Source organism: Bactrocera tryoni, chromosome 3 (genome assembly GCF_016617805.1).
Source record: "Bactrocera tryoni isolate S06 chromosome 3, CSIRO_BtryS06_freeze2, whole genome shotgun sequence".
Taxonomy (NCBI): domain Eukaryota; kingdom Metazoa; phylum Arthropoda; class Insecta; order Diptera; family Tephritidae; genus Bactrocera; species Bactrocera tryoni.
Window position 1 is genome coordinate 80,109,436 of NC_052501.1, and position 23,865 is coordinate 80,133,300.

At 33.8% G+C, this 23,865-nt stretch overlaps 2 protein-coding genes and 1 long non-coding RNA gene across 4 annotated transcripts in view; 1 reads left to right on the forward strand and 2 right to left on the reverse strand.

Moving 5' to 3' along the window:
- Positions 1–13,655, reverse strand: part of LOC120771302 (CDK5 and ABL1 enzyme substrate 1) — a 58,571-nt gene extending 44,916 nt beyond the window's left edge. For both annotated transcript variants that reach the window (XM_040099237.1, XM_040099236.1), the window contains exon 1: positions 11,995–13,655. In XM_040099237.1, coding sequence (XP_039955171.1) covers positions 11,995–12,992 — 998 coding nt within the window. In that variant the 5' untranslated portion in view covers positions 12,993–13,655. The remainder of the gene's footprint in view (positions 1–11,994) is intronic.
- A 217-nt stretch (positions 13,656–13,872) lies between these two features.
- LOC120772905 lies at positions 13,873–18,875 on the reverse strand. The gene is made up of 2 exons (XR_005705108.1): positions 18,171–18,875; positions 13,873–14,362 (listed from the first exon to the last, which is right to left on the reverse strand). It is a non-coding gene; the product is annotated as an uncharacterized LOC120772905 (long non-coding RNA).
- Positions 18,876–19,646: 771 nt separating this feature from the next.
- LOC120770549 (atypical protein kinase C) overlaps positions 19,647–23,865 on the forward strand; it is a 43,953-nt gene continuing 39,734 nt past the window's right edge. Inside the window, exons 1-3 of the mRNA XM_040098121.1 lie at positions 19,647–19,832; positions 21,115–21,404; positions 21,467–21,587. Of these exons, the coding sequence (XP_039954055.1) occupies positions 21,225–21,404; positions 21,467–21,587 (301 nt within the window). The 5' untranslated portion in view covers positions 19,647–19,832; positions 21,115–21,224. The remainder of the gene's footprint in view (positions 19,833–21,114; positions 21,405–21,466; positions 21,588–23,865) is intronic.

Genomic DNA, 23,865 nt, shown 5'->3' on the forward strand with positions numbered 1-23,865 from the left:
AAATAAAAACAAGTTTACATAAATTAAAATATGCAATTTTTTTTAATTTATCAAATATGCTCTTTTTGATTTTGATGTATTTAAAATAAATTTATCTAAAAAAAATTAATTAACTAAAAATTAAACAATTTAATTAATTAAAAATAATAATTAATTTAAAAAAAAAAACAAATATAAAAAAAATATCTACAATTAATTACTAATAATTTTTTTTAATAAAAACAAATTTACATAAATTAAAATATGCATTTTTTTGAAAATTATATTTTCATTTATATAAAAAAATAAAGAAATTAATGTAAAGAAATAAATGTATGAAATAAAACTAAATACAAATACAAAAAAATATATTTAAATGAATATAAAAAATATTAAAAAAATTTATTTAATAAAAATTGTTTATATAAAATTATTTTCGCAATGAATAGAAAATATTTTTTTTTATTATAAATGCTTAAAAAATAGTAAGCAACAGTAAATATAAATGAAAAAAAAGTATTTTTTCTAACAAAATTATGCCAGATAAATATTCGAAATAATGTATTACATCTTAACAGCTGTTAGTGGCAGTCAAATAAAATCCATATTTATTCAGACATGCATTAACATGCATATATGTAGATACATAAAAATCCCCTCCAAACAAGTTTTATGTACATTTTACATCTTTTTCTTGTTTTATTATCCCATGCCGCTGCATTTTATACTAATTGACGCGTTAAAATATATAAATTAGAATCGAGTGGCAGCCAAAAATCGGCAAACATGCATAAAAAAATATTAATGAAAAAATACACGCAGTGGTGACTGGGCCACAGCAGACAGCAGCTAATTAATAATGAAAAGTATTGTCGGTGCATTACTCTTTTAATTAGAGACTGCAAAGCGCAATATACCATTAAAGGTCTATGCATATGTATGAAACTATGTTCGAAAATTAATTTGAAAAAATAAAAAAATAAAAAAAAACATTATACAACGGTTCACCGTACAAAAACACTAACTAAACCGCTCGAGCGTAAAAATATGAGGCAATAAAAAATATAAAAATATATACAACAAAAACGAGCTGATTGTCAAAATGAATAGTTTCTTTAAACAAGCCAAAATCATCAAATAATCAGTTGTATAGCTAATTGGAATATACATACATATGCACATACATATAATACATACATACAGATACATATATACATAATCTTTGAAAAATATATTTTTGACCACCAAAATTATAAATAAACCATAAATGATGGAATTTATATGGAAAAAATTCAAAGAACAAAAGCATTATGAGTGGTACCTTCACGCGATAAGAAAATGCCAAAAATATACTACTTTTCGTTATATAAAGCAATTGTGGTTATTTTTGTTGTAAGAGCATTCAAACCGTGCCACAGACGCTAAAAGTCACTGATGAGACGGTGCTTGATGAGTCGGTGCTTGAAGGTATATTTGTAGATTCGCTTCATTTCGTAGGCCATACTGTGTGTAGCCTTAAACAGCATTGCCTGAGTATTATATAAACTTGTTTATTATATATCACTCAGATCTCAATCGAGAAGATAATTTGTCAAATAAAATAGTCGGTCACATATCTTACGAAAAAATCATGTGAAAAAAGAAAGCTTTCTTTGGAAGGACTTGATCAGTCACTTTGTATGGCAGCTATATGCTACAGTGGTTCGATCTGAACAATATATACAGAAATTATAGCGCGGACTTGAATAATAATCCTTGCGAAATTTCAAGAAAATATTTTATCAAATAAAAAAAGTTTGTCATACAAGGACTTAATTTTTATCGATCAGTTTGTATGACAGCTATATGCTATAGTGGTACTATCTGAACAATATGTTCGGAGTTTGTAGCCTTCCCCTAGACAATAATTTATGCCAAATATACCGAAGATATCTTGTCAAATAAAAAAGTTTTCCATACAAGGACTTGATTTTTATCGAACAGTTTGTATGACAGCTATATGTTATAGTGGTACTATCTGAACAATATGTTCGGAGATGGTAGCATTTCCTTGGGTAATAATCTATGCTAAATCTCGTGAAGATATCTTTCCAAATAAGTAAGTTGTTAAGTTTCCATATAAGGACTTGATTTTATCAACCGGATTGTATGGCAATTGTATCCCAAAGTGATTGGATATCGGCGGTTCCAAGAAATGAGCAGCTTCTTGGGGAGAAATGGGCGTAATTAACAGTTACCACCCAAAAAACTTCCTATTAGACACAGATCTTTCGGAACGTGTCTTGAAACAAACATCAAAACTCAAACTCCTAAAAAATCTAAAATCAAGTAAGACAGCATGGAGCTCATGGCATGTTTTAAGCTGCATCTACTTCATACAAACAGTTATATAAACGCAGTTAGCAATGTTTGTCAGTTAAACACACTTAACTCAAGACTCGTGCCCGCGCTGCCATTTCAACCGACCTGTCGTAGCCATAGAAATTATACAGTTATTTACCTGTGTTAGCAAATATTTGCGTCTGCCGACAACCACCAATTTGTCATGTTCGGTAAAGTCGGCCAAAATAAATATGTAACAATCGTATATGGCAAGTTGGTGTCAACAACATTGTCACAGCTGCTGCTGACAGTTTCTAAAACGATATATGACAACGGTTATGCGCTCGTTGGCGCTGCTAAACACTCGTGTCGGTTCGCATCGACAACGATGTCGTGGCCGTTGTTTTCATTAGCTTTGATGGCAGTTGACTTGTTTTGTTTTGGTTACGAATCTGAAGCAGCTGTTGCCAAGCATTGCAGGCAAGTCGCTTAATAATTGCATTTAACGGTATTTTATATGCGACAGATAAGGTGTGAACTTGTGTAGAAGGGTGTGGCGCGCTGTGTTGTTGGGTTTTAGTCAGTCGCAATGCTTGAAACTGACAAAAATTGGGTTTTATTTTTGCGTCTTCTTGTTTCACAGTTTGCAAAACGTTATGACTTAACGGTAAAAGTGTGGTAAATGCAACGCTGCGAGGTTTGCGAAAGGGTTTCCTTTTTTTGTTTGTCAAGATTCTTTCGTCAAAAGGAGAGAGGAGATCAAATTAAGGAAGTTGTGCTTGAGTTAGTAGCAACATTTTTGCTTTAATAGTACTATAAAAGCGGACCGCCGGCTTTTAACGCTTTTCCTAGTATAGTAAATTTCGAAAAGCCCTGGTTGAAATATGACATTTTTTAGGAATTTTTAGATTTTAATAAATCTCAATGATGATGTGCTCATTAGCGCATTTTTTAAACGAATTTCTTCATTTTGTAAACCGGTGGAGAATTACAGAAGATAAAAAAGGTGTTGAATGAAAACTCAAAACTATATCTTTGTTGCTAGAAAAGTAATCTGAAGGCTACATTTTAAAGTGAAACTAGGAGTTAACTTCACATCTCGGTTCGGCAGTTACCAACTAGTCTACAACTAGTTACAATGTACCACTGACTGGTGCATATTGTAGAGATACAAAAAATACAATTCCGCTTGTGTCGCTAAAAGAAAATCAATGTCACTCGCCGCAAGTGTTCACATGTACTTCATAGACATATGGAGATTTCAAAGAGTTCAACGCTTCCCAGCCGAGGCATTGAAAAATTGGAGAGCAGGCGTGAGAGCGCAGGTGTGGCGGTAGAACAGCAGTATTATGCAGCCGTTTTGGAAATTTCGCCATAGAGCTTTCTAGAAACGCGAGCAAGAGCAGCGGCGAAACCCTGGACCTACCACACTACAAAAACAATAAGAATTTCGCAGAATTACAGTAACAAAAAGCATAAAAATGACGAAACTGCAGTCGTGCCGGCAAAGCGCTTTTGCAGCGTCGCAGCAGCGACAACAAAACTGCACTTTGCGCTCATGAGCTTTACGCTCACTGTATGGTATCTCACACTCTCTCTTTACACAGAACGAGCTCGCAGTAAGCATTAGAAAAATGCACGAGAGCTTGAATTTTGAACTTTTTTTATTGTCAACTTGCCATTTGGCAGCGTTGCAATGGCGAAAAGTGCGCGTCTCATTGTTGTTTTTGTGACTGCACGCCGCTAGCGAGGTATCTGGGTAGGTGGCTTGCATACTTGCATGTTTTGAGTGCAGTGCATTGCTTGGCGCGGCCGACGAGTTCAAGGAAGTTTAAAGACCCTCGTCGCCTCAGCGCTACGAGGTTGTCATGCTAATGCAATTTGCCGTTTATTTATGTTGCAGGCTCGTGAATGTGGCAAAAATAAGCGACACTTTTTTGTCTGTGCTCATTTAAAAGTGTTTTACATTCGTTTGTTTTTATGTTTATTTTGTTGTGTTCTCGACTTGTTTTTGGCCGCTGTAGACTGTGTATTGCAATAAGGCAACGTCGAAGCGACTGGGTTGAGAAATTTGCTGACCCATTGGCAGTTAGCCCGACACGCAGTTCACGCGGTGCAAGGAAAGCGACGAGAAACGGCAACAAAACGAAAGTATGAAGGGGAAAAAATCGGGAAGGTTATGTAATACCTTATATTTGTAGCACTCATCGACTTTATGGGATAATTAAGGACTTATCCTAGACTTACTAAAGCCCTTAGGCCGTGCATACAGTACCTTAGTGTGCTTTATGTGACTGCCAGAAGATCATCCATGTCTTTGGGTAATATTTTCTAAAAGATTGTATTGAAGCAAGCTGTTAGCTGTGTAGGAGGCAGAACTTTCCGAACATTTGCCGAAAACTTATAAAGCGTATGCCTTCTAAAACCCAGGCTAGACTGCCAGTAAATCTTCCATGTATTCGGGTAATTCGAAGTGAAAGATGCTCCACGCTCTGGTCGACCTATCGTTAAAAAAGTCTATGAAAAATTTAATGGACCGAATTAACATCATTCTTTGCTAAAAATGAAATGAAATCGAACCATTTCCGCAACGAATGGTAACAGGAGACGAAAAGTGGTTCAAATACGACAATAATGTGCGAAAAAGATCATGGTCCAAGCGTGGTGAAGCTCAACAAATGCCAGCCAGGATTGACGCTTCGAAAGGTTATGCTGAGTGTTTGGTGGGACTGGAAAGAAATCATCCACTATGAGCTGTTACAGCCTGGTCGAACGATTTATTCTACATTTTACTGTCAACAACTGATGAGGTTGAAGCAAGCAATCGAAAATAAAACGGCCAGAACTGATCAACAGAAAGGACTTCGTCTTCCATCAGGACAACGCTAGACCACACTCTTCTTTGATGACTCGGAAAAAACTGTGAGAGCTTGGCTGGGAAGTTTCGAATCATCCACCATATAGCCCTAACTTTGCACCATCGGTCTACCACTTGTTTCGGTCAATGCAGAACTCCCTTAATGGAGTAAAGTTGGCTTCAAGAGAAGCCTGTGAAAATTACTTGTCGCAGTTTTTCGCCAAGAAAAGAGAAAAGTTTTTTACTGATGGAATAATGTCTCTAGCGAAAAAATAGAAAAAAGCGGTGTACCAAAATGGTACATATTTGGTTCATTAAAGTTCATAATAAATATAAAAAAATAAGTTCAAGTTTAATTAGAAATAAGTAAAGACTTTTTCGACTACTCAATATATAGTGTGTTACATAAACATAGAAAAGTCTTACATCTAGAAAGAATAGATAGTAAGAACTAGTTCAGGTTAGTTAATTTAAGCGAACCTAAAAATTAGCTCTAGGGAAAAAAACGTTCAAAATTCAACAAACGTGACTTTAATCCTAATTAATAAAGTTTGGTACTAAGATATAAGAATTAAAAAAACAAGTGTAAATATCCACGCCATGATCTAAGAGGGAAACCCGTAAGAAAACGTTTGAAAAAGTCGAAGTGTAATATTACTATGGGTGCTAAGACCCTCTAGAAGTCTATAGATTTATGTCCAATGGCAGCGGACTAACGCTAAGACTCTTCAGACTCAGTTAGATTAAAATCCGATTTCATTTCCAAATTACTGGGTATTGAATAATTAATAGCAGCTTTGCGTGTCAAAAAAATATTAAAAACTTTTTTTTTTTGAAAACATACCGAGCTGACGGGTAATAAGTCACGAAAAGAACGTGCAACATTCAGCACAATTAACTGAAAATTAACTAAAAATAAACGAGCCGAATAAAACACTAGCATTTTTTATTAAACTGGCGTACTACGTCAAAAGGTACCTACACGTGCACATACATACATACATACATACATAAGCAATACTATAGACTATACATCATTCTGCTGAAAAAGTGCCAGCTTGTGGCGACTTGAAAATGAATTTGTTTGCGTATTGTTGTGCTTCTAATTTAGTATTTAGAGTGTGATACGAGTACATTGTGCTGAGGAGAGTAAATTGCAATGAATAAAATAATTCAATTTAGCAAATTTATGGCAAATGTTTTGTGTTGTTGCTGTTCTTTTTTTATTTGTTTAACGGTCTAGCGGGTACTTGCAGTCCGCGTATATGCAGACTCGCGTCGCGCACACTTCCATTCAGAAAGAATTACGATATTAACGACTGCGAGCAATAAAATACTCATAAATAAAAGAATAAAATTTGAAAAGTTTGAAACGAGCAAAAATTTACTGCAATTATTTTCGAATTATTTATAAGCAAGCAATTTAAGAGTGAATACAAAGAGCGAGTATAAATAGTGCTGTGTTGTGTTGTGGATCAGATTTGGATGCTGGGTGATTGAGTACGAAAAAAATCTTGAAAAATTGCATACTTTTCCTGAGTAAAAATATTCGTTTTACTTCGATCCACCCTAATATACATACATATATACAGTAAACACACATAACTAAGTACTAGTATAATTTGTAGCACTTATTTTGCATCTAGCTACAAGTATGCGCCAAATAGCCCGCGAAAATTGGCTGCAAATCAAAATACTGAGTCGAAAAAAAAATCAAGCGCCAGTGCATTGGCCGTCACTGAACAAAACGGAAAACAAAAAAAAAAATAACAAACAAACAACACTAATAACAAAAACAAAAAAAAAAAAAAAATAACAAACAAACAACACTAATAACAAAAACCAAAAAAAAAAAATGTTCATAGAAATTTGCAATTTTTGCTATGGTCATGAGAGCACTTGGCGTCGTAAGGTTATGGCGGTGCCAAAGTTCTTACTCGAATAGCAAACATTTTTTGGCAAACATTTCAACCGATTTTGGTGTTGATTTGCGAAATTTTCAGCTAAATAAACAAAAGCGGACTTGATATTGAATTGAGATGAGACAAGTTCAGAAAAAATAACAAAAAAAATGCTTTGAAAACAGCAAAAAACGCATGTGTTACAGAAAGATATGTTTTGCGCCAGCAAGTATGCTAAAAAATGTGAAATTAATTGGCAGCTGAACGGCTTAATGTTTATATTTTTTTATTTATTAAAAAAATGCATTTTTACATATTTAAATAAATGTTTATAAATGTAAAGCAAAGGCTGCGGCGCCTGAAGTTATGCTTTGATGTGTGAAATTAAGCGACAGCTCAATATACGGACATTTAAAAAAAAAAATATGTATAAATAAAATATTGAAAACAGAATAAATAGAATCATGAAATTTGTATTTATAAACAAAAAGCTGCTGCGCCTGAAGATATATTTTACAAATGCAATATTTAATGAGAGCTTAATGTAATGACATTTTGACACAAAAGATATAAATTAAATATTTTATTTTTAGACTAAATGATGCTTGCAATTTAATAAAAAAAATCAGCTGCGCCTGAAGATATACTACAAAAAAACGAAATTTAGTGAGATCTCAATATGAGACATTTGAACAAAAAATTGACAAATTTAACAAAAAAAATAGATGTTAATAAAATATTGAAAACAAGATTAGGAAAGTCATCAAATGTTTATTTATAAACAAAAAGTCAGCTGCGCCTGAAGATAAGCTATGAAAAACGGAAATTTAATGACCGCTAAATATACCGACGTTTTGACAAAAACAAATATGAATAAAAAATTGAATTTTTTACAGAATTAAAAAAAGCATATATTTTAGGTTTAAACAAGCTGCTGCGCCTGAATACATACTATTAAAATACGAAATTTAATAAGAGCTCTATATACTGACATTTTGACACAAAAAATATAAATGAAGTGGTTTACTTTAGCAGATTAAATAAAGAATATAATTTATTAAAAAAATCAGATGCGCCTGAAGATATGCTATATATGTAAGTGCGAAATTCAATGACAGCTCGATATATCGACGTTTTGACAAAAACAAATAAAAATAAAATATTGTATTTCTTACAGCATTAAAAAAAGGTTAAATGTATCTAGGTTAAAAAAGCTAGGTTAAAAAGCTAAGCGCCTAAAGATATGCTATAAAAAGTAAGTGTTCGTTCAATATACTGACATTTTGTCACGAAAAATGTAAATGGAAATTTTTTTTACATACATATTGTATATAAAAACATACATTTTAGTTTAAAAAGAAGCTGCTGCGCCCGAAGATATGCTATACAAAATTTTACTTTATGCTCATTTGCCAAAAAAGCGTTTTATAAGTTTCAAAACGTCATGGCTTAAGTTTTGGTAGTTATAATGTGTATCAATCGTTTGGTAGTTGGTTTGTTGGAATTAAATTTTTTTGCAAAAATAGGTTTGCTGGTCAAAATATTACTGTGCAGTGATAGAAAAGCGTTTTTTCTTAATATTTACAATTTTCATATGCATTTCTACAATTTATCAGCTGCATAATACATATCTTCAAACACATGATTTTTTTTGGCAGTCCGGGTCAAATTTGATCAAGTGGCATGCTTATGGTACTGATATATGATAAATCAATATAGTGTTAAAAATCGGCACAAGGTCTTTTTTTGCAATTCCGGGTCAAATTTGATCGGGTGCCACCTATGATACCGGTTATGATAAATCAATTTGGTGACAACAATCAGCACACGAGGGCCTTCTCAGCTATTTCATGGGTTTCAGAAATGCATTTGCCAAAAAAAAATAACAAAATAATTAATACTATATATTACATATGTATCTGTACATATTAAATATATTATATAGCGTAAATTTGTCAAATTGAATAAACTTATAATTCCAATTAAAGTCACAATAAATGTCACATTATTTTTAATTTCTAGAATTAAATTTTTGAACTGAAATTTTGTCGGCTAAATTTAGCTTGAGTTGAATGTAGATAAAGCAACACACATACTATACATATGTACATAAGTACACATACATATGTACGCTTAAATATACTTTTGCAAAACACGTGGTGGATTATTTAAGAACAGATAAACAAAATAGGAAAACGAAAAATATAATAAAAGATATATGCATACATACATACATACATATGTACATACTAGCAAACACACATGTGTGTAGGCAATAGAAATTACGCGATTTAAACAATTGCCAGTTTCAATTAAAGGTAAACAGTTGGAAATGGAAAGCGTCAAATGATTTTCCCATTTATTGACGGAATCTTTGCGTTGAATTTTACACACAAACATTTGTACTTACATATGTACATAAGAATAAACAGTTAACAAATGCGTCTGTATGTAAATAAGCATGAATATAACGAAGTGCAGCAGCGTGTGCGCAGAACCAACCGGCGAGTAGTCGGCCGACTTAAATGCGAATAAGCATATACTCGTAGTACATGACTGGCGTTGTGTCGCGTGCCTACCATGCGTCACGGCGTCAATTATGATTCATGTGAATTTTTACGGCGCCGCCACATAGACAAAATAGCATATCAAGTTGAATGGAAATATGTATACCCTGTGGGAAAGTTCTGACTTGAAAAGAAAATTTGCTTTCAATGAGAGCGAAGCTTTTTTGAATCTTTTTTGAAAAATTTTTACAACATTCAAATTTAAAAAAACTTATAAAATTAATTAAAAAAAACCGTGTAAAAAATTTTAAAAATTTTATAAAAATTATTTTGACAAAATTCTATGACATTTAAGGGCAAAAATTTTAATATTGAAAATAATAACTGTAAAAATTTAAGTTTTATAAAATTTAAATTTTGAAAATTTTAAAAATTAAAAAATTTTGAAAACTATTTGGAAAAATTCCGCAAAATTTAAGGGTATAAATTTTAAAATTGAAATTAATTCAAATCTGAAAAATGTTAAACATTTTATAGACACTGTTTTGAAAAAATTCAAAAAAAAAAAATTTTTCAAATATTTGTAAAATTAATATTATTTTTTTTAATTTTTATAGGATCAAAATTTTTATGATTGAAGATAAATACTATTAATAATTATATTGACAATTTTTTTTTTCTTAATTTTAAAAAATATTTTTTTTAATTTGGACAAAATTTAAAAACAAAAATTTTAAGATTGACGGTAAAAATTTAAAAGCGATATAAATGTCCACAAAAAAAATTATAAACTTAATAATAATTTTTGAAAAAATTGTAATTTTTCTAAATTTAATTCTTAAAATTTTTTAAAATAATGGTATTTTCTAATATTTAATTGATTCAAAGCCAAAAAAAATGTAAAAAGATTGTAAAAATTTAAAATAATATAAAAGTTGTATAAAATTAAATTTTCAAAAATGTAAAAAAAAAATTATAAAAATCAAGTTTGAAAAAATCGACGAAATTTAATTTTTAATTTATCAACTTCGTAGGGCACCTAAATTACAATTTCCAACTAATTGGCAACATTTTTCACAAAAGTGACTTTTTCCGACAGGGCTAATATCAACAGTTATGACACACTCACGCATATTTATGTCAGCATTTAAGGTCATTTGGCATTTCATTCTAATTTCATAATTTATTGAATTTTTTTTTAAGAATTTGTTTGTAAATAAGTGGAATATATGACGATATATGACGATTTTATAAAAAAAAGTACCGTATGCCATGAAAAAAGTGCAGCCAACGCAGAGGCAGCAAATTATTGCAAATATATAAAAATAATAATTATTGTAACAATAACAAATAAATATCACATGATGAATATAATCAATTCTAGCGCACACATACATACAAACACCTGTATTTACGCAGGTAAGCGCAATTTTCCGTGTCGTCAAGTGGCACATGCGTTGCATTGTCGCCTGTTTCGTCGAAAAAAATACGGTAGCGCAAATTATTTACGTAATACTCGCATTACAATCGAGCAACGATACAATTCTCAAGTGGAAATTTTGAGATTGCCGGCTTTGTGCGGTAGTTAACGCTTAAGTGGTTTTGCCAAATGAAATTGGACAGCAGAAATTGCTGCCAATTTGATTAAATTTGTTCAAAAGAATTATATTTTATAGCAATTTGCAACAACAACAGAGTCTTCCTTATCTTATCAATTATGCGCAGTGCTTGAATGAGTCCTCGAAATATTTTATTTGTGAAGCGCTGCGAACAATGATTTGGTGGTTTTGTACGAAATTGTTTAATTGGCGAATTGTTGGTGCGTCACAAGGAAACGCGAAAAACTAAATTGAAGCTGTGACGTATTTAAAAAAAATATAAATGTACATGCATTTATATTACGTATTTTTTAATTTTTATAAAAAAAATTTTATTTTTTATTTTTAACCTTTAGAAATTATTTTTATTTTTTATTTATAAATTTTATTTTTTAATTTTCGTATTTTTTTTAAATTTTATAATTTTTTTTTAAGTTTTTATAATTTTTTTTTTAATTTTTATGATTGACGTATTTAAAAAAAAATATATATATGTACATTTATATTATAAATTTTTTTTTTTTTTATAAATATTTTTATTTTTAATTTTCGTATTTTTTTTAATTTTTATGCTTTTTTTTAATTTTGATAATTAATTTTTTTTAATATTCAACATTTTTTTTAATTTAATTTTAAATTCGACTTGGTTCGATGTTTCTCAACGCAGTTTTCCCAATATAAGTATTTAGTAAAGTGAAAAGGACGGTCGATTTATGACAAGTCAACGCTCTGTATAACATTTAAAACATACATATGTATGTATGTATGTCTACCTACACTAAGCAATTTGATATTTCGTGTAAAGTAATAACGGTTTTATTTGCACTCACCTTTCACGCAATGGCATTAGTATGCCAGCACCCAAACTGGAAACTTTCATTGGTATTTTGACGCTATCCGAATCGCTGCCGCTCTCGGCGCCCGAACCGCCGCTACCGCCGGCCAACTGTTGCTTGCTGGCAATGCCCATGGTGCCATGCTTAGAAGTTTGCCTGCAATTATGATTGCACTGTTGCCGACTACTCGATGTGGGTCGCTTAACATTGCGCTTCTCAGTCACAGTTGCACCATCAACACCAACGCCAACGCCGATGCCGCCGCCACCATCGCTGCCGCTGATGATGTCGTAGTCACCAGCGGATTTATCCATATGCTTGACTGTCGACCTGGCTGCGACAGTTGCTGTTGCTGCTTTAGTATTGCCACCATCGCCCTTATAAGCGTTGCCTGGCCGTGCATTTATCAAGTGTTGACCCATATTTTCAATTTCACTAAAATGCCCATCACCATCGGCGCTGCCGGTACTATCGGCACAGCCATCGCTGCCAGTGCCGCCGCCGCCTTCACCACCAGCACCACAACAACTACCGCCGCCTCCACCACCCATGAGGTCCATGTGCGCATCATCGCAATTGGCGAGATACATGGCGGCCGAAGCCATGCCAGTGCCGCCGGCGTTGCCGTTACCCACATTGCAACCTGTGCCATTCGCATGATGTTGCGTATAGTAGTGATGTTGATGGTAATGGTGTTGTTGTTGCTGTTGCCGTGGATGTCGATTATTGCGATTGTAGTTGAAGTGTTGGTGCTGATGCTGCTGTTTGCCGCCGCCGCCGCCGCTGCCGCCGTATCCGATACCGCCGCCAGTCGTTGCGCCACTTTGTAATCCCGCTGCCGTTGCGTTGTACGTTGTAGCCGCGTTGCCACAAATGCCAATTGTTGCTCCAAATTTAGTATCCCGATGTGTGCCATCTAATGAAATATTCGATAGAAACGAGATCGCAGTCAATCTGCGCCTGTGTCTCGTTTTATTGAGCGAACTTGCCATTAGGCAGTGACGGCAATTGGTGTCTTTCAACTTTAAGGCGTCTATTTGGTTATGGAACGCGTCGCTTGATATTTGCACTTGAGCTGCTTCTGCTGCTGCTGCTACTGCTGCTGTTTCTTCTTCTTCCTATGCCCACGTACCGCGGCCTGTCAGCTGCTTTTGCTGCTCTCGCTTGTCGCGCAGTGTTTACTCTGCGCTAGACTTGTTATGGAATGTACAAGGGTCTGTAACTCTAGGGTCGTTGGGCGCACGGTGCAATGTAAAGGGCGCTCGCTTATTTAATTTAAGCAATCTTTCAAGTTTTTTTTGCAATTTTTTGAGCTTGAAAGTGGTGCAAAAAAGCTTTTTCGAAATTTTTTGTTAAACAATATTTTTTTTTTTTTTCAAAAAATTTTCAAGCTCTTTGTAACGGTTTATTTTCAGTTGAGCTTCAAGCTTTTTGTAACGGTTTATTTCAGTTGAGTTTAAAGCTTTTTGTAACGGTCTATTTTCAGTTGAGCTTCTACCACGCAGAAATTCGAAGTACTTTTAGTTGAAAATTTCTGTTTTGGGTCTGATTTCGTTAGCTTTTTACGAAACTCACGCTGTCTCACTCGTAAAACGCACTTTTTAATTTAAAATAAGTTTTTAAAATTTTAATATTTTTATGAAAAATTATTGTTTTTATGAAATTTCAAATTTTTTTTAATAAAATTTATTGTTTTTTCTTCGATTTTAGAATTTTCAAAACTTTTATTTTTATAAAATTCGCAAAATTTTTTAAAAACGCCCAGTCGTTTTGTAAAAATTACCACACAGTGTTGGGTCGACTTTAGCGTTTTGCTACAAATTCCTCGCTATATACGCAGTGTTTCGACTGCACGACCTTTTCGCCAAATAATTGCTTATTTTGCTGCTTGTTGCTGTTGTTATTATATGACTTTCGAACGTATACGAATATCACATAAACTTTTTAGTCTTTAAAAGCGACACTTTTTTAGACGAATTCGATTTACTTAAACGCGACATTTTGTTGCTGTTGCTTTTTTCTAACTGTATCAACTTTTGAAGTGTCACAACTTAAAGCGGAAAATTATCGAAAATAATATTTATTTTCTCTAAACCGTGAAAATTTCTTTGCAAATACAGTTAAGATTTCACACACATACACAGTTATGATTTTTCGTTGAATTGCAATAAAATGCGAATTGTTGCTCACTGGTCGTTGGCCGCTGTCATAAGCTTCAGCTTCATTAGTTGGAAATTTCCAATATTTATTATGCGCTTTGATTTGGATTTCGCCGTGGTTGTGTTGCTGCTGCTCGCTGCGTCGTGCGCTTCGTGTGTACGCTTTCGAATGCAAACTCAGAGTGGTGGTTGTCGGAAAAATTCTAGAATTAAAAATTAAGAAAACACTATATAAGTTGCATTATAAGCACTGACAACAACAACAACAAGTACTACAATAACAAAGCGTGCATATGTATAAATAATGTGGATAGTGCAGACAGCAATTGGTAGAGAAAATATGCCTGCAGTAGACCCAGGCAGCGTATGCATTTGGCCAGAGATATTGCAGAAAACGTTTGAGAGTGAGCACGCGCGCGCTTATTTGGAGAGAGCCAGAGCTGGCATGAATGAGCCGGACCATGCAACAGCATCGTGCCGCTGTGCATACATATGGCGACAACAATTGAGCTACGTCGAGGTGGTTCTGGTTGTTGTGGCATCCACACAACTGCGGATGATGGCAACGGTGTCGACAATGAACAGCAGGGAAACATGTAAATATGTAATAAAGTGTGACTGAAAGTATTGCAAATCGATACAGGGTTCGCCGGAAAGGCCCACTGACTGTGCACTCAAAACATCAGTTAAGGATCGCACGACCTCATTAACAATATCTCCAAGCTTCTTTTTGTTATTCTTGAGAAATACAACGCTGCTGGCTTCCATAAATGTGAAAAAGTATAGGACTTTGCCTATACCGAAACTAGCACAAACGCCAACAACACTTTAAGCCTAGAGATCTAGCATATCTCTTACTAACCGATGCTACTTTGGGATTGGTAGGTAATTGAGCAGAGATCGCAAACAAAAATCATGCTCTATAAGTATCTTATCATCATATTTTACGGCGCAGAAACATGGACAACGCCGAACCCAGATGAGAAAACAGTCAAAACATTTGAAAGAACTGTTCATCGCATGCGTTGGCAGGCTCTATTCTTTAACCGTTGGAAAAGGTCAATTACTTGGGTAGGAAGCTCTGCTGGAAGCCTAAGATCGAGATGAGAGTGAGGAAGGCATAAAATGCTTCGAAGATCTATAAAGATCTGGTAATTCACTTTTATGAATGTGTATATGGGTAACCAAAAGGGCGAATAAGTGACGAAATGAGATCCATCCATTTTGGATCAACCCTGTGATCTAACCCAACCTAACTCAATTCGATGGCATTTCAATCGATTACAGTTCTTTCCTTAACTTTGACACTGGCCTTTTTCACTCTCTATAATAACTTTTAAAACACCCTATATTCCACAAACTGCACTACCAGACAGCTGGGTGGAACCATAGGAATGTTATCGCATATACATACATATGTATGTATAATATTTGTACGCATGTCCGTTGACCAAGTTCGACAACATTGCGTGTTCGTGAACAATACGTCGTTGTTGCGGTCTCTTGGCAACGGCGTAGGCAGCCGGGCACTCACTCACTCTAGGCCGGCTAAAAAGTTGCTTGCATTTTTACTGCACAAAGTGCAATGAGCTTCACATGGCCACCATTGAGCAGCAACCGACCGACCGGCCGAACAAATATACGCGAACTATGTGCAGACGAATGGTTACGAAGTATATGACGAATGTGGGAAAAATGAGTAATAATCAATGAATTGACAAACAAATTGCATATGTTTGTCCGCGTGTTTGTCCACAAAAACTGCAATGAGAGCAAACTTTTATACTCATAGTAGAGAAGGTGAGAGCGGGAGCGCCAATAAAGCTGAATGAGATAATTTCTATGCTGCAATCCGATTCATATCAATAACAACTGACACTAATCGGCATTAAAGGTACACTAAACCGACACGCCACCCAGTCAGCCAATTACAGGTTTGTCTGTGAGGTGTCGAGCCAAACTGCGCAGTTCGAAGTCGTTGGGCTGCATTACAAACAATGAGGTGTTGAACTAGCGTGCGCTAGTGAACTAGTGGGTGTGGCATATGGGCGCATCTTTCAATTAGCTTAGCTTACAGGTGTTGATAATATATCACGGCATTATTTATTTAGTTGAGAATCCATTATAAGAAGAATTTACGGACAATATTCTATTTGAGGTTTAGAATTATATATGTGAGCTCATTGTTTTTCGTGGTTGTCACTTATTTATACAAACACAGTGTTACAGAATGGGTTTTTAATAGACTTGTAACCAAAGATATAGAACAGTAATTTGCCACAAGGTATCTTGTGGACTAAAAAGTTAAAGAAATGGACATGGCCTCGCCCCCTATTTGGTTTTACATATATATGTATGTATATCCATATCCCGAACCACTTAAGCAACAACAACCAAGTTCGTATCCTTTTCATTGGGGACGTTTTTCACGTGGCGGGTCTCAAACCCAGCGCACAACCAGGGGCGGGATGGTACGCCTTCTCACTTAAGCTCGCCTTCAAACGGATGTTCTCTGCCTATCCAGAGGATACTTGGTCTAAGACCGGAAGTCGTGAGCTGCTTGAGCCATATCAAAAAGAATCGTTTCCGGCCACTCCCAAGCGAATGGCCAACAGAGAACTTTCCTCACTTGCGTGAACTCTATCTACACTTGACTTCATCATCCTTTGTCGAGACACCCTCCCGAACTCTGGCTTAGATTACTGTCTTAGAGAACAGTACAACCTCAGAAAATATTTTCAGATCGAACCACTGTGGCCTACCGTACAAGCTGAAGTTTGAAAATCAAGTTCTTATATTGAAAACTTTTTTATTTGTGAAGGGTATAGTTAACGTCTTTCCTTTTTTTAGTAATTTTATAACATAATTTTTTGTTATTGTTGTTGGGAACGTTGCACTGGTTATGCAGTCACAAGACTTGTGCATATTACAGAAGACAACGAACAATGTAAGCAGACAATACTGAAATGCCGTCGGGCTAGACAATCGACCGGCTTATTGGCTTGCCGACTGGCTGACGATTCGTTGAATGGAACGTGCCAGAAAAACAGGAATGATACGATGAATTTCACTCATATGCCTAAATGTTTAGTATGTATTTATATAAGACGATAGACATGTAGAGGAGTAAGCAGCCCGTTGGTCGGTTTTTTGCTATTGCCTCTTGTATATTGGCGAAAAGTTTCATATGATTTTACATTGTAACGGTTGTTCGCATTTGTTGTTTGTTTGCTCATTATGAATTTGATCGATTTTCCGAAGTCCATATGGGCACTTAGCAACACGACATTTGCGATTATTTGTTTGCAGATTTGTTTTTGCAATTTAGTTACATAGAAGAGGAGGCTTTGGAACAGGGTTTAATGGTTTTCCAGTTCCTTCAGATGGTATACAAGGTCCACTCTTGAATATGATACGGAAAACGAAAAATTTATAGGTATTTAAAACTGTGTTAGCAAGTTTTCAAGGACGTTTGAAAATCTAATATCTAGTACGACACATTTAAGGTCTGCACATGCCCTCACATACGTTTTTACATACATATGTACGTATGCATGTACACATCTATTCTCAATTTCTACTATATCATCTTTATTTTTATGAAGAAAATCGATTTTCTACGCCTGCATTCCTTCGTAAACAGCAACCGCTGCCGCAGTGGCGAAGGTTGTAACAAAAAGTAATGGAAACAAAATAGAATAAAAATATCAAAACAAAAAAGGGAAGAGTATAAATTATGCACGAACGATAGCGGCAAATAGCGAATGGCAAAACGGCATAAAAAGGAGATGGCCAGTGGAAAATTCCGGAAAGTTTTACCCTACTACGTGCAGTTATACGTGTTCATGTAAATTACTACTAAATAGCAAAGCAATACTGGGTAGGTGAAGTAGCGTTAGGAATGCTTATGTGATATCAATACATATCATATACGTATACATACAAACATATAATGCACATACATATGTAATAAGCAGGATATTTGCAGAACTTATATTTGTTTCCACTTACCAACAATGTTTCTAATTTATTTCCGATATTTTGGCAAACACTTCAAAAAGAAACCACACACTTTGTGTTAATATATAAATGCACACGCGTCCGTTTAGCCCAGCAACAGTGGTTGTGACGTAAAGTTGCGTTATTTATATGTATATATTTTAATGGTTTATTTTGTATTAACTTAAAATTGTTTCAGGCGAATCATTTTGTCTATTTTTGTACACACTTACTATGAAAAATCGCTTGTTGACAAAGGTTTACAAATTGTGTTCGACACAAAACCGTAAGTGGAAATTTTCAGTTAAATTACTGCACTAGCACATTATTACAACAGTAAGTTTCTTTACCGATGCAGTAATTCCTTGCGCTTTTCGTCAAACTTATTTTAACTCTACGCCCACAAGTTTGGCCTCCGGAAAATCGGTGGAAATCAAGTTCGTTTTCTTCTCTGTTATTTACGAAAATCGCACACGCTTTCTCTATCTGTCTACTCGTTGCGAGTCTCTTCGTACGTACCCGTACCAATGTCCACCTTACGATTACGTTGTCTCACAATATACAAATTTAGCTTATTCGTTGTTTTATTTTTCAAACATTAAATTTTACATATACAATTAGTACACAATACACATGTATTTAATATCCAATTTATAGATAATTTTATGGAAAATAACAGATTATAAACTGTTATCACACAACACTAAAGACAGATGTGAACTTTTCCAGGAGAGAGAATTTTTCGGACTGATGAAATAATCTGACAGCTCTAAACGAAGAAAGAATGCAAAACAAAATATCAAAGAAAAGTGCTGCCAAATTCGGGTGTCCGCATCGCGTTGCCAATCGTGTATGACAAAAGCGGATTTATCGTACGATATATTCTAAGAACGTTTATAATAAATAATAAACGTTCTCTGTAATAACTGTTATTAGATTTAGACTTAAAATAAGAAAATAGTAAGAATATATCTGGAATAATTACTATTTGATCTTAAAATATAATATTTTCTATTTAAATAAAGCTACAAATGCAAAATATATATAATCTTTACGTTTGCTGCGAATTGCAGAGGTATTATACGATCTCTGCTAATTGGTTGGGCTTATAACAGAGAACGTATGTCATATTTTGTTTATGAACATTTTTAAGACAAAGTTTGACGGTACAGATCAAGCATTATAAAAGTTTTACCTTATTTATAAGCTCTACTAACAGTAATAAACTTACTACAGAGATTATTTATATTAAACGGCAAGTTAATTTATATTAAACGTTCTCTGCTTACTACTGCTCAAAATAACTATTTTTCGATAGTAGAAATATGTGCCACTGTCATGCAACTTTGCTGCAAATAACTGGCAACTCTACACATCTACCATTTTTCTTCGCACACTCGAAGTTTTATCTTGTTTACGGTTGTCGTGCCGCTCACCCAATTAAACTAAATAAATTTGTTGGCCTCCTTCTAATTAAAATCTTAATTAATTTTAGTTTTGTTTACTTGAGTTCATTGTGTTTTTGTTTTATGTTGTTTTAAATTGTAATAATGCGAATTAATTACATTTGAGACATTAAATTCGCTTTAAATTTGTGAATGAGAATAGAAGTAAAAAAGAATAGCAAGCTGTGGCAAATGTGAACATAAAGAAGTGTATGCAGAGTGAAGAAAGGTAAAAAATTTGTAGAAAAAAGGTGAAATAACAGTAGACTTGGCCTAAAACGGCAAGTTAACCAAGTACGTTCACATACATACTTAATACATGTTGGCCAAAAGTACATAGCTGGGGTGTGGAATAAGCGCATAAAATGTGTTGTAGAATGCAACTAATACGCAGGAAATCGTTATAATGGAAGAATTCGTGTTGAATAATGTAACATAAGTACCAATAAGCCGTAAGAAATAAGCTGTAAATTATATACAAACACATAAAGATCGGAAGCACTACGACTTTCTATATATTATCATTCCACTAGTGGTCAATGTACGACAAAATATGCAATCAATTAAGTGGAACACCACGCTGGCTGGCAGAAGTATTGCAATAGCAAATAATTAGAGACCGCTGTAACTTTTCGCATATCAGCGCTTATTTGCAATGAAATGTGTTAAAAGTCAAAACGTGTATTTATTAACTGCGTGCTGTTGGTGGTTGTACTAAATTGTCTAATAGTGGAATGTGTTAACCATTGCACTATTGGTGTTTTGCGTCAGCACAGTGAGGCATTTTAGCGAAATCAACTTGTTGCATGATTCATTGCCGGCTGGCGAGGCAACGAAAGGCAGTAATGAAGGGCAGTCAAATTACTGCCGCAAGTGTTGCCACAGTGTTTTGAATGTGTGTTAAAGTGCGAAAATAATTAATATGCAATAAATTAAATAGTTTTAATTAAAAGTTTTGATTAAATATACGCAAATTTCACTTTGTTAAAATTAATCAACTGAAGCTTGTGACATATCTGCCGTGCTGTCATGTTTATATTTATATATGTACATACATTGCGCGTATGACCACTTGTGGATTCACGCATTTGTTTACATTTCGTATTTCAACAACATCATCAACGTTTTTGTTGTAGAGTCTTAATATACATATACACAGTGATGCAGGGAGGTGGGATGCTGCTGGCGTAAATGTATTTTTCGCCCACCCGAATCTTGTATATGTATGTAAAGCGACAGAGTAGCATACAAAATACAGTGGTTAATAAAAATATGAAGAAAAATACAAAAATATTAATAAAAATGAATTAATAAAATTAAATAAAAACAACAAAAACAAAAGTTATTATGAAAATAAAAATATTTATAATGCGGAATATTTTTTTATTTAAAACAAAATAAACTTTTTCTGGTGTTTTTATGTAGAAAAAAAATTATTTCACCGTATAATTCTTTATTTATGAATAAATAATAAAAATTAATTACATTTAAAAATTATTCTCTCTTTTCAGCCACTATATATTTGTAACCAGAAACTAAACGTCGCAAGCGAAAAGTTTTTTGCTTTAAGCATTTTCTAAGCCAACACAGAAATACGCATCCATCCAACGCTTAATTACAAATGCAGAAAATGCCTTCGCAAATTATTCCGGACGGCACCAATGCCAACAGTGCCACCAATGAGATTAAAGTCAAAACTGCCTACAATGGCGAAATAATGATCACTTATATAGATGAAAATATCACTTACGAAAATCTATGCCATGAGATACGCGGTATATGCCGCTTTCCATCCGACCAAGTAAGCAATTACATAAAATTTTTGGAAAATATTTATTTAAATTTTCTTAAAATTCTTTACAGCCCTTCACCATCAAGTGGGTGGACGAAGAGAATGATCCGTGCACGATATCAACGCAAATGGAATTGGACGAAGCTATACGTCTGTATGAAATAAATCGTGATTCCGAATTGGTTATACATGGTGAGTAGTTATTTTGTGTAAGTTGGTAGCTAAGTTGGGGTAAAGTGTCGAGGAGGAAAGTGACGAGTGCTATTAACTGCCACTAGCTTTATTGTTGTTGTTGCTGATTTTGTTAGGAAATCCGAAATTATAATAGAATAGATTACGCCTTTATACTATACTCCCCTCCTTTATTTAAAGATAAGATTTGATTATTGTTAACAGTGTATGTATGTATGTGTATTGTATGTTTGTATGTATGTCAGCTTGTTATCTTTACGAATTGATATCAGCCGTTTTATCTATTTTAATCTAAATTTTTGTGGTAGTTTCCTTTAATTCACCGACAAATACAGTTCATGGAAATATTTTTTCATACGCGTAAGCTAGTATAGTTTTATTTTATTTATTTTATGCAATTACATTTGTCTGCATTCATTTTAGAGTGTCACTAAATATTATTGCGCATTTATAACTAAAGTTTCACTAGAAATATGTTTTTTAACGACAATTGTTTATGTTGTTACTAGAAGTTAAGTTGGGTATTTATGTTTATTTAACTAGATATATTCACGGAATTTTGCACAGAATATTGCACAAGACAACGCTGCCAACTCTGAGTATATTGTGCAGATCGGGCCACTATAGCTTATGGCTGTCATACTAACTGATTGATCAAAATCAATTCTTTATATGGGGAACTTTTTTATTTGACAAGATAACTACATGAAATTTGGTATGGATTATTGCCTAAAACAGCGCTAAAATCTCTGAAGAAATTGTTCATATCGGACAACTATAGCATATAGCTGATATACAAACTTATTGATAAAAATAAATTTCATGTATGGTAAACTTTTTTATTTGATAAGATATCTTCCTGACATTTGGCATAGATTTTTACTTAAAACACACATACTCCGAAGAAATTAATCAGATCGGACCCCTATAACACATAGCTGCCATACAAATTGCGTGTTCAAAAACAAGTCTTTGTATGAAAATCTTTTTTATTTGGAAAGATAGCTTCACGAAATTTCGTGCATATTATTGTCCAAAGATACGCTACAATCTCCGTAGAAATTGTTTATATTGGACCACTATAGCACATAGCTGCCATACAAACAGATCGATCAATATCAAGTTCTTATAAAGAAGACTTTTTTATTTGATATGATATCCTTCTGAAATTCGGCACAGTTTATTATCCAAGCCAACGCTACAATATCCGAAGAAATTGTTAAGATCGGCAAACTATATTCTATAGCTGCCATATAAACTGGCTTGAAAAATCATATGAAAGCATTGTTTTTATTTAATATACATATGTATGCATGTATGTAGTCCATATTGTATGATTTTCTGTAACAATAAAAATTTTAAACATCCATGTATAAATAATATTTTAATGTAATACCTCGCTATATATGGCAGTCACAACGCACTACAATTGAAGCCTTAAAAGCACCGTTATATAAATATGCTTACACAAATAATAAACTACACGCACATCCTTTCAGTAATTCTGCTATTATTTTAAATTATTAGTACGTGTAAATGTGTGCAACTATATGACTACATAAATATGTATGTATGTTTATGATGTTATGCATATAACAACAATGTAATGGGCACATAACGCATATATGGCTGAAATGAAAGTGAGATTACAAGCAATTACCACCCACTCTAGCGCTGCGCAAATGATTCTTCCTCAACTGGTTTAGTTGAGTGGCGAAAACTTAATTTAAAATGTAGCTATGTTTGTAATACAGAGTCTGTGTTTGAAACTGGGGGTATATAAATATGTACATGTGTCCATAGCGGGTGATGTACATATATGTATGTACATATGTACATATGCAGATGCATACCTTTTTTTGTATGTATGAGAGTCTCAGCGTTGATATGCTTTAGCACTTTGGTAGCAAGTATTTTAAATGATTTCTACATTGCGAGAAGCTCAGCTCCAGCGGCATATAAATTGTGGAGGAACTTATATACATACATACATAAACATATATAAATCTGTTCTGTCATATGTAGTTATCCTTGCCTATCATATGCCTATCCTTCGTTGATTTTTCTTTGTTTTCCTCGCGATTCTTTTATTGTTTCAAAATCGCCTTATATTCTTTATAAGTACCCTCTTAGTGATTTATTGCTCGGCGTTTCCTTTATACTTTTGCTCAACATTTGACATTGCAGTGGTTTGTTTTTGTAATTTTTTTCATATTTTTTATTTCTTTATACATATTGTTTTAATTTTTTGTAATATATTTTTAAAACAATATGTATA